Source organism: Chelonia mydas, chromosome 1 (genome assembly GCF_015237465.2).
Source record: "Chelonia mydas isolate rCheMyd1 chromosome 1, rCheMyd1.pri.v2, whole genome shotgun sequence".
Lineage (NCBI taxonomy): Eukaryota > Metazoa > Chordata > Testudines > Cheloniidae > Chelonia > Chelonia mydas.
Window position 1 is genome coordinate 256,410,304 of NC_057849.1, and position 15,816 is coordinate 256,426,119.

The 15,816-nt window shown below is 47.3% G+C and overlaps 1 protein-coding gene across 1 annotated transcript in view; it reads left to right on the forward strand.

Moving 5' to 3' along the window:
- Positions 1–15,816, forward strand: part of CACNA1I (calcium voltage-gated channel subunit alpha1 I) — a 124,953-nt gene that overhangs the window by 35,162 nt on the left and 73,975 nt on the right. The window contains exons 4-5 of the mRNA XM_043543708.1: positions 12,459–12,618; positions 15,301–15,616. Of these exons, the coding sequence (XP_043399643.1) occupies positions 12,459–12,618; positions 15,301–15,616 (476 nt within the window). The remainder of the gene's footprint in view (positions 1–12,458; positions 12,619–15,300; positions 15,617–15,816) is intronic.

Sequence of the window (15,816 nt, forward strand, 5' to 3'; positions counted from 1 at the left end):
AGACTCCAACGAGAGGCTGCTGAATTGGAATTAATTTGAAAACTGAACACCATTAACTTAGGCTTGAATGAAGACTGGGAGTGGATGTGTCATTACACAAAGTAAAACTATTTCCCCATGTTTATTTCCCCCCGCCCCCACTGTTCCGCACACGTTCTTGTCAACTGCTGGAAATGGCCCACCTTGATTATTACTGCAAAAGGTTTTTTTTCTCTCCTGCTGGTAATAGCCCACCTTACCAGTGTGTATGGTAACACCCATTGATACATGTTCTCTGTGTATATAAAATTTCCCCACTGTATTTTCTACTGCATGCATCCGATGAAGTGAGCTGTACCTCACGAAAGCTTATGCTCAAATAAATTTGTTAGTCTCTAAGGTGCCACAAGTCCTCCTTTTTTTAGAAGAGCAATAGACAGAGAAGATGGAGAGTGAACAGGGCCATGTAGAATTCAATTCTGGCAAGTGAAGTGAAAGAGGTGGGTCCAAAGCAGGGATTCATGGGAGAAAAGTGGGTATGGTTGATAAACAAGAAGCGAGAGGCCATTCCTGCCCTAAATGTGGTTTGAAGAAAGATGTGACATTGATCTTGGAAAAAGAGTGGGCGGAAGGGGAAATACCGGGGGTGAGGATTGGGAGGAGGGGGGAATGTCAGCAGAGATGGGGGCAAGTGCCACTAGGAAGAAAGTTCATTTTCAATCGAATAACTAAATGAGAAGTGTTTGGAAGTCGGTATTTAATACTACCTTATAAATAAACTTACCAAGATCTAGAGTTCTAGACACATATAGGGATATCTAGAAATAATCCTGGTGCTGTCATACATATACATTCAAATAAAAATGTAATGCACTGGCCTTTATTTAAATGAGCGATCTATCAAAATAATTTTTTTAAACAAAAATTAAATTACACTTATGTCAGTGCAGCATCATGGCAGAGATTTTAGATCCATGAGAGTCAGGGAATTCCAAAGTTAAACTTCCTACAATATTGTTAACACTACCACATTGCACATGTGGGGACAAATTTTCAAAAGAGCTCTGTTCCCTTTTAGGCTCATAAACAGGCCAGTGAGAAGATGTAAGGGTGCTCCAGCATGTAGGGGTTACTGGGTTCCTGTCTGTCAGGTGGCCAATTTGGGCAGGGCTATAAAAGGAAAAGAGAAGGATGTGACCTCTCTCCTCCCAGCTGGCTGAAGCTGGAAAGACCTCAGTTAGTTATTACCCAGTAGTTGGAGTTGATTTGTTCTGGTTGCAGTATTGCCAAACTCAAGCATTCAAAAGTCATGCCTCAGAAATCATAAGACTGGCTGAGAAATCATGAAAGTCTGAAAAAAAAATAAAAAATAAACATGAGGTTCTTTTTATTTACCATATGGTTTTTGAACCTTCGACCTGGGTCCTGTTTTTAATCTTTTCTCTGCAACCATGAGGGATAGAAGCTTTTATTTCTTTTAAATGAAAGCTGGGATTGTCCTGTATTCCCAAGGCTGCAGGAGCTGGAGCTTTATACCAAGTATCACGAGACTTGCAATAACATCTCAGGAGTCAGAAACACTGTGGTGATGGGTTTTGGTTTTGGAAATAAAGCAAGCCCTGAAGGAAGGGATCTGAAAGGGCCTTAGTTGAGCTTCCTTTTTCCTTTTAAAGCCCTGACCAGATCGGCCGAGTGACAGGCAGGATCTTTCAACACGCTCAGAAGCCAGCAGCTTCCATTGTGACACTTATGGCCAGATTTTCAGAAAAGCCAAGTACCTGACAGGCTGAGCTCTCTTGACTATCCAGCTGCTTATTTTGCACCCCTGCATGGGAGCTGAGATGTTTGGAAAATCTGGCACAATAGAGTGGTGGATACCATGGCAATATGTGTAATAATGCCAATATAGTATGGTGTAAAAATAAAGCAATACACAGTAATGCAAGTTACTGTGTATGTATGGATGGGCCAAGCTACAACCATAACCTTGAATTTCTTGATGTTTGTGCATTTAGGGCCTGATTTTCCTCTCACTCCGGGTATGTCTACGCTGCAGTCAAAGGTGTGACTGCAGCACCCGCTTTGCCGAAGCGAGCTTCAATAACCCTAGCAATGAAGCTCTAGCAGCTCAAGTACATACCCTAAGTTCTAGCCATGGCTTGTGAAGCCCATGCTGCAACCTGTGCTGCTGAGTTGTCACTGCTATTGTTATTCAAATTGGCTAGGTAAAAGCTAGCATAGGTCTGCTGCAGTCACACCTTTGACTGCCGTGTAAACATACGCTCAGTTTCATACCAGAGTAACTTTGTTGCCAGAGTAACTCCCATAGAATTACACCTGATTCATACCAGTGATAATGAGAGAATCAGCCCCTTTAAATCTTAACCACAGAGTTGCATTTACACAGTTTTATGTCATATTTTGTATTGTTCTTTATTACGTGTCCGGCCCCATAGCTGTGTATGGCACTTTACAGGCAAATGGAAAGGACAGCTCCCTGCCCCGAGGAGTTTACAGTCTAAACAAACACCTCCTGCAAATACTTAAGTCCACACGGCGATCAATAGAAGACCTGCAGCACAGCCATGGCTGGCCTAGGTCAGTGACTCAGGCTCATGAGACCCGGGGTAGGGGGGCTACATCATTGCAGCTTTGATGCTCAGTCTAGAGCCCGGGCTCTGAGATCCCACGCAGGGGGAGGGTCTCAGAGTCCAGACTCCAACCCAAGCTCATATTTCTCCACTACAATTTTTAGCAGTGACTGGAATCTCTGTTGTGCCCTTTTTTATTGTGAATATAAAACAAAACTGGGGGCAAGTGTCATGCTGAGACAAGTGATGTCTTGAATTGCTGAAGGCTCATAGTTTGGTCCTGTTCCTTTCTTGCACCAGGTATAACATTATCTCAGAATGACTTTGGTTTATTGCTTAATTGGTAACCCTACTAATTTTTAGCCCCACAGCCTGAGACCCGCAAGCTGGAGTCAGTTGACTCTGTGCTGTGGGTTTTTTATAACAGTGTAGACGTACCTTTACACATATGAAGCCTGATCCAGAGCTCATTGAAGTCAATGCAAAGACTCCTGTTGACTTCAGTGGTCTTCGGAACAGGCCCATGCTTCACTTTGTGTACATGAGTAGCCCCACCGATTCAAGTCCGTCACGTGTGTGAGTGTTTGCCGAGTTGGGACATCAGGGTGTGTCTGCCCCTGGAGCGGGGGGTGCGATTCCCTGCTCGAGGAGACACTCACACTAGCTCTCTTCGAGTTCATACCCTCACAGTCGAGTGTAGCTGTGGCAGTGTGAGCGGCAGGAGATTGGCAAGCCGCCCAGAGTATGAGGCTCGGGTCTCAGCTGGACACGTACTCGCAGGGACTAGTCCAGTCTCAATTTTTTGTTTTTCAATCCTAATTGGAACTAAACCAAACCGTGACCCTATCAAACTCCTCGGCCAAATGGAATTAGCTTTTTTCTGCCCAGCTCCAGTCCGGACCATTTGTGCTCATTAAAGATCTCATGGCCTTCATTTAGAAGCAAGACTGCCTAACCTAGTGCCCCAACCCCTGGCCATTGGAGTGATTCTGTTTGCCTCCTCCTCTTCAAAGGATTCCATCATTTCAATTTAGATATAGTTTTCTTCACTTCCTGTCCTAAACCACTGTGCAGATTAGCCATGAATGGCTTCACCCAGGGATTGCTGCTTTTCAGCAGAAGACAAAGTGATTCCTGTGTGTAAAGATTAGACGACGTGCTCTGGAATGCATTTGGATGAGAGATGCTGTGTAAATATAAGTTCATTATCATTATACCTTCAGTTCGTGGCCTTCCCCTGCTCCAGTATGCCGCCTGTATTACTTGGAGCCAGAGTCTCTGCAATCTGTCCCCTGCAGAACACTGACCAACAACACTGCACCCTACTGAATCCTCACGCTGCACTACGCTGCCAGTCATCCTCACAGCCCAGGCAGCTGCTGAGAGCTAGCGCCTGTTAATGCAGAGCTAGAACTGGGCAGGTCCATGTTGACGTGGCATATTACTGCTGTCCCTAGAATCAGTGCCAGCGCACATCAGCACTTTCCCACCGTGCTCCTGACCCTCCTGCCCTGTGGTGGGTCTATCTGAGGACTGGGCTCTGCGCAGCCACCTCCTCATGCTCCAGCTGTCTAGCAAGGCTTGTGTGGCCTTCTTGTTCCCATGCACCCCATCAGAAATGGAGAGGGTGTGTAAGTTGCGTGGCTGAAATTGCTGGGGAGAGAAGCACTGTGGGGGCAATGGAGGCCGACACAGGAGAGAGGTGAAAAACAAAACCCAAGACCCAGCTACGTCCCGTGGGGATATCATACCACTTCCTCAGGGCTGGCCCCATTCCTTTCCCTGATTTAAATCCATGCCCAGTGGGCAACTTCCCCTGGCTGGCTGGCTGGCTCCCTATGGGATGGGGTCCTGCCCAGTTGCCTTTAGGGCCCAACTCTGGCTCCCCACAATCCCTAGTCCCTGCTCTCCCAACTTGGAGGGCTCTGATTTTCCCCTCCATCATACAGTGCTGAGGCTAGCGCCATCTCCTGAAGGCCTTTGAACAAGGAAGCGGGTGGGCCAGACTCAGGGAGCAGTTGCATCGCAATGCACTTTCCGGTCTGACCGATGAGTGGGCAGGGGAGGCGAATGGTGCTGCAGCCTATCAGGAGAAGGCACGGGCGTACCAGGGAGCAGTGAGGGAAAGAAGGAGAAAGACCAAAGGGCTCCTGAACAGGAAGCTGGTGGTTTGCGAGAAACAGTGGAGATTCAGAGAGAGGGGTCACCAGAGTAATTAAGTAGAGGTGCAGGTCGGCAGGCGGCGGAGAGGGAGCGGTATATATGAAGGCGAGGGGAGAGGGCAGGACGTAAATGGAGAGGAAGCTGATGCTCAGAGGGAGCATACAGCACCAATACTTCTTTTTGGAGTGCCTTATCACTGGGGAATCTGGACACCTTGCCTCAGGAGGCCATTGTGATGGAGAGGAAAGCATAAGGGTTAGCAGGGCAACGGTTCCCGTTTGGGCTGTGAGAGGACACTGGAGGATAGTACAGAATGAGTGTTCAGAGGTCTCGGGAAGCTGACTCTTTGGGGTATTCCTACCCCAGCTGCTTCCTGGCCTCTTTGCTTAATTTTTTTCCTGCCAGTTTCTTTCCCCATGAACTTTTCTCTCACTGTGTTTTTTTCTCATTTTCATTCTCTCTCTCTCTCTCTCCTTTCTTCTCTCACCAGGTCTGTGCCTCCCTCTCTCTCCTTGTCTGACTCTCCCTCCCTCTCATCCGTTGTCTTTCCCCCCATCTCCATTTGTCTTTTTCCATTGGCAGAGCAGAAGCCACACTGGCTCACAGTGAGGAGCGAATATGAAAGGGACAATGACCTTTTCTGAGGCAGCCTTTGAAAAACAGCCGTTCCCTGAGAAGAGAAAGGAAGAGGGGCTGGGCAGTCCAGAGAAAAAGGGGGAAGGGAGGGCATTAATGAAGCAACACTCAGCAACCAAACAGGCTTCCAGGGCATAAAATATGAAAAGGTTTGCTCTTCAAGGGGAAGAAAAGCAAGAAGCATGAAATATTCATAAGTGCCAGGTGTGGGCTATGAAAGGCGTCTCACCCTCCCCACTCACCCTCTCAGGAAGACTGGGGGGACACACAAGGCTGTGTCTGCTGCAGGCAACTAAGGGAGGATTCTAGCTGGCTGGTTTCCCCCAGAAGACAGAGCTTGTGAAATGTTAGATAATAGTCCTCTACCACCCACCCATGCACACACCTCTGCACACACACAAAGGGTGGAGAATGGAAGAGCATGCCTGGTGGGTGTTTGTCATCTGAGGCTACTCTCAGTGGGACGTCCCCAGGACTCAGACTATGGGCGGAATGGAAACATCTCACTGACTCCAATATGGCAGTGCTTCATCAGACCAGGCAGGACACCCTGCCATGAGAGCAGGTGAAGGGGAGAGAGGGTTACAAGAGAAGGAAACTTTTAAGAAAACAAAACCAAAATCCACTCACAAGAGCCAATATTTTGGGAAAGTAGCTGAATTCCCTTTTGGATTTGGATTTGAAACTCTGCTCTTTGCTCTTGAGGAGCCCCGGGGTCCTTTCTGACAAGCTTCTGTCAACTTCAGAGAGTCCGTGGTTCCCTCCAGACAGTTTCTGTCAGCCCCGATTAGCTTGGCCGTCACAGCTGAAACCTTCCTGAGTGGAAACACCTGGCATGTGCCAACCCTTGGGAAAGCAGAACCACGGTGAGCGATCCAGAAAGAACAAAGCAGGGGGCGTATGCTGCAACTTGCATGCTAAGCTAACAGAGCATGTGCAGAAGAGACCGACTACTCTTTTACAAGCAAGCGACTAAAGCCCAATACATTTCTTTTCATGGCCTTCATCACTCCAGTACCAAAACTGATGGAGGACACTGGACTGGTGGGAAAATTCTATTCCACTCAGGTTATTATATCTTTCCCCATCACCGTGGTATCTGGGCACCTTCTAGGAGTGCATTAATGGACATGACTAGCATCTGTAGTGTGAAAAGTAGATGCAAGATTTGAGGCAATGAAGCCTTCTGTTCATTCAGTATCCACTGGTTCAAACAAACCAGGTAGAAGAGAGTATAATTTTCAGTACTCATCTTAACAGAGTGATGGGCCAAACTACCAGTGTGGATTTTTGTGGAAGCCAAAGCAATTAATTTCTCCATCAACATTTGGGACACAATGATCTGCAGGGGCACTGGGATACATAATTTTGATGGCACCTTAGAGACTAACCAGTTTATTTGAGCATGAGCTTTCTGAGCTACAGCTCACTTCATCGGATGCATAGCATATCGTGGAAACTGCAGAAGACATTATATACACACAGAGACCATGAAACAATGTCTTCTGCAGTTTCCACGATATGCTATGCATCCGATGAAGTGAGCTGTAGCTCACGAAAGCTCATGCTCAAATAAACTGGTTAGTCTCTAAGGTGCCACAAGTACTCCTTTTCTTTTTACGAATACAGACTAACACGGCTGTTACTCTGAAACCTGTCATAATTTTGATGATTCCAATAGCCACTGCAGAATCTGAAGCATAATTCTGTCCCTCATCCAGGCAATGTGCCCCAACTGAATTTGCCCAAGTGTTCCCTCCTTCCATGCCCCAGCGTGCATGGCAATTCATAGGGATATCATTGGGCTGGCTGGACTTTTCTGTGGTCTGCTCTTTGGTGGGAATTTTCAGAAACCAGAGACTAGATATAGAAGTAGGCTGTATTTGGGTAGACAGAAGCAGAGAGAGATGTTCGCCTTTTTTCATGCTATCCCCTGTGACTGAAACAGCGTCCCTGTCCCCAGGCACAGTGCAACCCCACTCTCCTGATTCAAACCCAAACTCAAAACTTGCTTCTTTCCTTGCTGATCCCCAGCCTTCATTCCAGACATGGCCCACAAATTTTAGTAGGTTAAATTCATTTAAAACAATCCAAAGAGGCACTAATGAGCTGTGTAAGTAACATGTCACAAATGCACCACAAAACCAATGATATACCTGAGATACCTAGATGATATTTTCATCCTCTGGACAGATGATTTAAACTCCCTCACAGATTTCCACTACAACTACCACCACCTGTCCATTAAACTCTTTCTGGAACACTCCCACACCAGCATCAACTTCCTGGATATCACGATCAGCTTCAACAGTGGAACCCTACATACAGCTAGATACAAGAAACCCATGGATCATCACACCTAACTTCACAGATCCAGGAGCCACCCCAAAGACACCAAGAGATCTGTTATCTACAGCCAGGCACTCAGATACCACAGAATATGCTCTGAGGAGGAAGTCTGGGGTATACACATTAACACACTCAAAACCAGCTTCACCAAACAAGGAAACTCCACCAGAGAAGCAGGTCATATCATGGAACAGGCCACCCAAATACCCTGAGAGAACCTGCTCCAATACGGAAATAAAACCCTCTCCAACCACACATCCCTAGTTGTCACCTACCACCCCACACTGGAACCCATACAGGGTATCATCCAACAACCACAATCCCTACTTGATGGGGACCCCATCCTGAAAGAAATCTTTCCTGAACCCCTTCTTCTGTCCTTCAGACAACCCCCCAGCCTCTCCAGATTTATCATCAGAAGCAAGCTCCCTACAGGCCAGGACATACCAACTCAAAGCAGCACCAGACCCTCCCAAAACAACAGATGCAAAACCTGTGGACATATCTCCACTGCTACAATGATCAACACCTCCCATGACACACCTTTCAAGATCCATGGGTCCTACTCATGCCTATCACAACATATGGTATACCTCATCCAGTGCATTATGGGTACAGGCTACACAGGGATAACCCGCACAACACGTTCAAAAGACGAGCCTAGGAGCTTAAATTCATAACTCTGCTAGATACTAAAAATTATAAACTGAATAGAAACACGGGGTTTATATCTTATTACAACAATCTGTAACCCACTCACAACATCCCTCCAGCTGCCTTTCCACACACCCCTTCATGTTCCCCCTATGACTGGAGGGGTGTTAATGGGGGTCCCTTGAAATATGTGTTAACTACTGATGCTAAACTATCTATTCCACCTTGTATTTAGCTGTGATACCCTGAGGGCAAGCCTACACTTAAAATGCTGCCTCAGCATAGCTGCACTGATGCCGCTGTGCCACTGTAGCCTAGTGCTTTAAGGAAAGATGTTCTGTGTCGACAGGAGGGAGCTCTCCCATCGGCGTAGTGAATCCACCTCCCTGAGAGGCGGTAGCTGTGTTGGTGGGACAAACCGTCCCCCTGACATAGTGCTGTCTACACAGAAGTTAGGTCAGTAAAACTGCGTCACTCGCAGGGGTTGGTTTTTCACACCCCTGAGCAACATAGCTGCATTGATATAGGTCTGTAGCGTAGACCAGACCTTAGTATGTTTCCCAGACCTGAAAGAGAGCTCTGTGTAATCTCAAAAGCGTGTCCCTCTCACCAACAGACATTTGGCCGATAAAAGATGTTACCTCACCTGCCTTGTCTCTCTACACGTCACCTGACATTTCATTGTTGCATGTTCAGCCCAGAGTCTCTCACAAACTTTGTCATTATTTCTTAATGTGTTAAGTCTACGCTGTGAGCTGGGGGTGTGATTTCCAGCTTGATGGGGAGCCTGGCAGGTGAGCTGGCAGGAAGCTAGACAGGTGTCCACAGGAGAGGCAGGTAGATTTTGGAATCTGCCTGCGTTCCGTTGGAACTTCAGCAAAATTTGGCAAATTCTGACAAAACAATGTTTCTTCCGAATCTCTCGGACCGGCTTTAGTCAGGACCTCAGGTCTGTGTCTCATCTGAAAGATAGCACCATCCTCCTGTAGTGGGGCAGCTGCCCCACTCCATTAGGCCAGAAAGGGTTTAAAGCCAGCCCTTGGAGAGGGCTGGGGCTGAGAGCCAATAAGAATAGGCTGACTGGGAAGGCAGCCACCGCTGGCCCTATAAAAGGCCTGTGAGCCAGGAGCTGAGTCAGTCTCTCTCTAGTGGTGGAGAGAGAAGGATCTAGCTGCCTGGGAGCAGTGAACCAGAGGTAGAGCAGTGCTGGGGGAAGGCAAGGGAGCGGGGGAGCTCCAGCCTGGTAAACCCCCAGGCTGCAGGCCTTGGTGAAGGCCTGCACAGGTGCTGGGGTTGCAAAGGCAGCTGGTTGAACCTCCTTGCCAATGATGAGTGGCCACGACAGATGGCAGTTTGCCCCAGTGAGTGGGGGCTAGATGATGACTTGAAATAGCCACTGAGGCAAGGTGGGTTTAGAGGGTTGTGGGTTCCCCTGGGAGGGGAGACCCAGACTGTGGGTTACTACTGGGGGCAGAACCCCAAGGCAAAAGGCACTGGTGTCCGGGAGGGACTTGGGTGTCAGCGGCAGGCGAGACAGGAGGTGCTCTGTACGCTGGAGAGCTAATTCCCAAGATGGCCAGCAGGAGGCGCTGCGCCGGTGAGTCATCGCATCGCTACACCCTCCAAATACCAGCATGGAGCACTTGCTTAGCAGTGACTCAGTCGAAAGTCAGTGGATCACCTACTGCATTACCTGCACAGCCTCCTATGAGGCCTGGGTTTCCCTACAGGTCTCCCATTTACGTATTACCCAGTCTGATCCAGTCTAGCTTATGAGAGCTAATAAGATCACAACGTGTGGCAGTATTGTTGCTGGAAGCACATTACACTGTGGTGAGGGGGTGGAGTTGTAAGTTGGTAATGCTGTAAAAGGGTTTTTTCCAGAGACTGGGAGGTCCGGGTGACTGGCAGCACACAGCTCTGTGGCTGGACTGTGGGGCTTTGTATTATTACAAATCAGGAAACCAGATATGGGCAAATACTCTCAGGCAAGAGGCTGGAGCTGTGACCCTGTGCTAGTGAACTATTGGTGCCTTACTAGGCTAGAAGGTGACTAACTGAAGACTAATGGCATATCCGGGCAGTGAAGAGACTGGGGCTTTGCAACCACCCTGACTTACGCTTATTAAGTCTAGAAGAGACTGTTCAATCATTCCTTCTACCCTCTCCGTCTCATGCATATTCCCCCCAATACTGGAATTCTGCATACCACCTGCACCCACCACTGCACATGCAGACCATTGCCAGGGTGAACATGTAAAGCCCTGTATTAACTCATCAAATCACACATGGACAAGCTCTTCTACTCCCTCCGGCAGTGGAACCAGAAGGAAAGGAAATTCACCATCAGAACCCCCTCTGCTGGCTTAGCGCCTCACAAATTGTAAGGCCGGACAATATACACACCTGGTCAATATAAAAGATTGACCCTCTCACACCCATACCATCTTGTCACATAGATACACATACCTGTCCGCCCCATGTACATGCCTCACACTAGATCCACACCCTCTCACCATACAGATACACACTTCTCTCCTCCTCTCTCACCTTCTTACTCAGGTATAATAAACATCTCCACCAGTACAATTACACCTTAAACCTCATCCACCCTTGTTGCCCACACATGACATTTCCCTAAATGCCCAGGGTCCTCTCCCCCTGCAATAGGAACAAAACAACACAAGCAACTGAGACACAGTGTAACGCACAACTTGATGTGGCTAATTACTTGACAATGGGCATAAAAGAGGGATTAACTGGTGCCTCAAGGGGCTGTTACTGAATCCTAATCTTATCTTTCCCTCCCCCTTCCTCTTCCACTGCCATCTGAAGTAATGAACTAGTTATAAATATCTAATTAGATAATTATATGCTGGCCTACATGGAGCGTCTTGTGTGATGGAATTCCCTGGACCCCTGGAGGAGGGAGTCTCAGTGGAGGAGCGGGGAGGTTTGTGTGTGTGTATATGTGCGCGTGTGTGGAGTGGGGGGCAATGGGAGGGAGAAGGCGCTTGTTTCATGCTCTGAATGATTTCTAGAATTTTGGCAGCCTTGGAGACCAGAGGAAATGTAATTAATTTAGCAGTGGAGGGAGGCTGGCCTGACCCTGCTGGTCCGAAAACAAAACCACCAAAATTCTTCATGCAATAATTTCAACACAAAATTGTTTTGTTATGAAATGTTTGCACTGCAGAGGTGCTGTATCAACAGCCCTGAATGCCCTGTTTTGCCAGAGAACAGGTACAGCATGGGCAGCAGCAGTGAAAGCTTCCTTCATACAGTACCCGCCAGCGTGCCTCAGCCCTGTCATGGAGGGACCACTAGAGAGGAGAAGGGAGTTTGGTCTCCATGAGCTCTGTGTGGCTTGAAAGCTTGTTTCTCTCACCAACAGAGGTTGGTCCAATAAGAGATATTGCCTCCTCCACCGTGTCTCTTTGATGAGGCTGTCACTGAGAGGTCAGTTTGTTGAGGGGTTTGTGTTTGTGTGGTGTGCATACTCATCCCACTAGCAATTGGTCTCGGGCTCATTTCTCACAGGTCACTGGGCAGCTGGCAAGCAGTTATGACTGTTAGTTCCTGCCAGCTGAGGCTGGGGTTGTTGATCTGCATAGATTTCAGGGAAGTGTTTTCATCCCATCGCCCTTCTGTGGGAAAGGAAGAAGACGGGATATCATATCCAATGGTGATTGTGCCAAAAACCTCTTAGAAAGATAGGACTAGCAGGGACCTCTTGGGTCATGGAGTCCAGTCCTCTGCTATCCATCAAAAGCTTATCATCATCCTTCCTTCTTAGGGCTATAACGTGAGGCCCGGGGTAAAGAGGATGCTGAACAGAAATGGCATTGTCCCCTGCCTGTCATTTGGGAGTGAGACCAGGGGGCAGGAGCAGTGACCATACCTGAGTGACCCAGCCTGATTTGGACAATAATGAATTTCCAATCTGCCTGTTTTATTTTCATTTAATTTTTTCTCTCTGTCTTTTTTTCCATTCCCCTTTTCTACTCTTCTTTCTTTCTGCTTCTCCCCTTCTCTCCCTCCATCTCAATCTCTCCTCCTCCTCCTCTGCCTCTTCCCCACCTGCAGGCATGCGGATCCTGGTGAATTTGCTCCTGGACACCCTGCCCATGCTGGGGAATGTTCTGCTTCTCTGCTTCTTTGTCTTCTTCATCTTTGGCATCATCGGAGTACAGCTGTGGGCTGGTCTGCTCAGGAACCGCTGTTTCATGGAGGAGAACTTCACAATGTGAGTGCACGGGAGATGGCTACCCCCTTGTCCTGTCTGCTGCAGATTCCTTCCTTCCCCACACTACTCTTTACTTCCTTCTCTTGGTCACTGAAGATTTCCAGAGGCAGTGCCAAGGATGCTAAAAAGTCTAGCCCTCCCCCCGACCCCCATTTCCACCCTCCCCTAGCCAGAAAGGTTTCTGTTTCCTTATGCGCACACACTTTCTGAAAGCTACCTCTGCCTGCGGAAGGGACCTGTCAGCATAATGGGCTACAGCAGCATTCCTCTTCTGCATCAGCCAGAGCAGTCTTCATTTCTGGGATCCCACTGCTACCTCTCCCATCCCCCTTGATTTCAGCTCAAACCGTTCCAGTGAATAGAATCTCATCTCTACGGTCAAGAGGCCCAGTCTTCCATTGCCGTCCACCTGTGCAAAAGGGATGCAGGATGCCACGACCCTGATACTAAGCTGCATTCTGCAAAAATCAGAATGGGAAGGAGGGCAAAGAGGCCTGCACACCTTCTTTGCAGCCGCCAGACTCTTGGGCGAGCTGGGGACTGGTCCAGCCCTAATTACGTCTGGCTGCCCACAGCCTCAAGAGATCATTCCGGTTGCCAGGAATATCTATGAGAATAGTTAAAGGATTAGAAAACAGGCCTTATAGTGGTAGACCCAAGGTGCTCAATGTATTTAGGTTAACAAAGAGTAAGTTCAGGGTGGCTTCGATCATAGTCTGTAGGTACCTACATAGGGAACAAGTGTTTGATAATGGACTCTTCAAGCTGACAAACAAAGCTCTAGGCATATGTGGAACGTCAGATGGGATCTCTATGCTCCACGGCACATGCTTAAGAGTGATCAAGGTTCTCTGCCCGAAGAAGGGAAGGATGGTCCAGTGGGTAGGGCACTGGCTTAGAAGGTGAGAGATCCAGCTCTACCGTGGACTTTCTGTATGACCTTGGGCAAGTTACTTAGTCTCTGTCCTCAGTTCCCCCTCTGTAAAATGTGGATAATAGTATGTCCCTACCTCACAGGGGTATGGTGAGGATAAATACATGGGTGGGGGGAGAGGAGAGAGATCGTGAAGCGCTTTGAGATCTACTGATGGAAAGTGCCATGTAAGAAATAGGCATGATTAGTATTACCTGTGGTCAGAGAGAGCATGTACAGCTCCGTTTACTTCTTTCAGTAACACAATGAACCATGAAAATGTCTGTGGGTGATCAGAACTCCAGTTACCTTGCATGGGGAGGACAGAGCACCAGTGCCAGACTGCCGCGATCCCTCCAGACGCTTATTGTCTTCTTTGCCGCTTAAACTGATCTAAGGGTTTAAAGTGTCTTAGCCCCTTAAACAAATCTAAGGCCTTAGATCAGTTTAAACTGCTTAAAGATCTGAAGTGTTGGATCAATTTAAACTGTTTAAACAATTTTAAGTCCCTAGATCATCTTAGACTGAAAAAAAAATTGCAAAAACACAATTTAGGGGGCAGCAATGGGACTGGAGGGCTAACCAGGGGATGGAAGCTCCTTAAAGCTGTCTTATACTGTGCGTTTATAAGGGAAAATGCATAAGCAGGACTTTGTTCTTCTCTCATGTGCACCAGTGTAAATCAGGAGTAACACCGATGAGACTATGGAATTACACCCATGCAGAGCTACTGTAACTGTGTGAGGTGAATCAGGCCCACAGCCTGCACAACCATCAGATACTAGTTAATCTTTGGCTGACCATTGCTGGTTAAGTCTACAGAGACTCAGTTTACTAATAATATTAATATGCACTGATATGCCTTCATAGATTAGTGTCTATTAGTTATAGAATTAGGAGCTTTTCTTTTTTCTTTTTCTTTGGACACGTTCCCATCCACCACAATATTTAATGCAAAAAATCTATATTAATGCAACATTCAGGTTGTGTATTATAGCTCTGTGAAGACTGGAAATGCACAAGTTAAGGTTGAATGCAAAATCCTAAATCTTCTCCCTTTCATTTGCTCATTATTGTCTAGTCTTAAATTAGGTGAGCACAGATTATTTCAGATACACGTGTATTTTGAAGGTTGTAGAACAGATTGTGTTACTGCAGAAATACCATGTGATCTTGAAATTAAAACGTTCTCTGTAGTACATACACACAAGGGGTCAGAGTTAAGATTGTTCATTCAGTTTTAACTTCTTCATTTATTGACTCTTGAGAGCTTAATTGTGCAACTTTAACTTTGCATTAACTGGGGGTTTGTACTTTATTATAGAAAATTTACCGCCAAATGTTATCAAATTGATGGTCACATTCACAGGCGCATCACCATGTAGCCCTGTACATTTGCTTTACATTGCATCAGTTGTAGGCTTTGGTGCCAACCGGGTGGGAGAGCTGACTGCACAAATTCCCTCCTTGTTCTTGAGAAAATGAAAACTTTCCTTTGGCAGCTGTAAAATCTTGTTCCCATCCCCCAAATCTGCTGGTGGTGGGATTTGTCTTGGGACTGTGCTGTTTGACCCAGGACAGGGCTCTGCAAAACCAGGGACCAGCTCAAGAAACTTCCCATGTCTCTATTCAGCCCCTCACCAAAATAGATCTGAAGACCCTTTGTATGCAGATTTCATGCACCAAAGTGGGAGTTCCCAGTTCCGCAAATGCCACTAAGGTGCATGTTTTTCACAGTATCTTCATTAGTACGTTTTTCCTCTTCCTAGACAAGGCGACATCATTCTCCCCCCCTATTACCAACCCGAGGAGGACGATGAGATGCCCTTCATCTGCTCGCTGTCAGGAGACAATGGCATCATGGGGTGTCATGAGATCCCCCCGCTGAAGGAGAGGGGCCATGAGTGCTGCCTGGACAAGGATGACTATTATTACTACAACTCCGTCCGGCAGGAGTTCAATGTCAGCGGCATGTGCGTCAACTGGAACCAGTACTACAACGTGTGCCGCACAGGCAATGCCAACCCACATAAGGGTGCCATCAACTTTGACAATATCGGTTATGCCTGGATCGTTATATTTCAGGTAAGATAAGGTTGGCTTCCTAGCCTCAATCCAGGTTTGTGACCAGATCCTTCTCTTGCCTCCTTGCTTTTTCAGCCTCTAATTGAAATGAGTTAGGCGCCACATTCCAAGTCTTGTTGTGTTTCTCCCTACTGCAGCGATCTGGGTTGAAAAGGAGACTGAATTTGTAATTCAGATCTAGGTTCTAAGAACCCACTCCA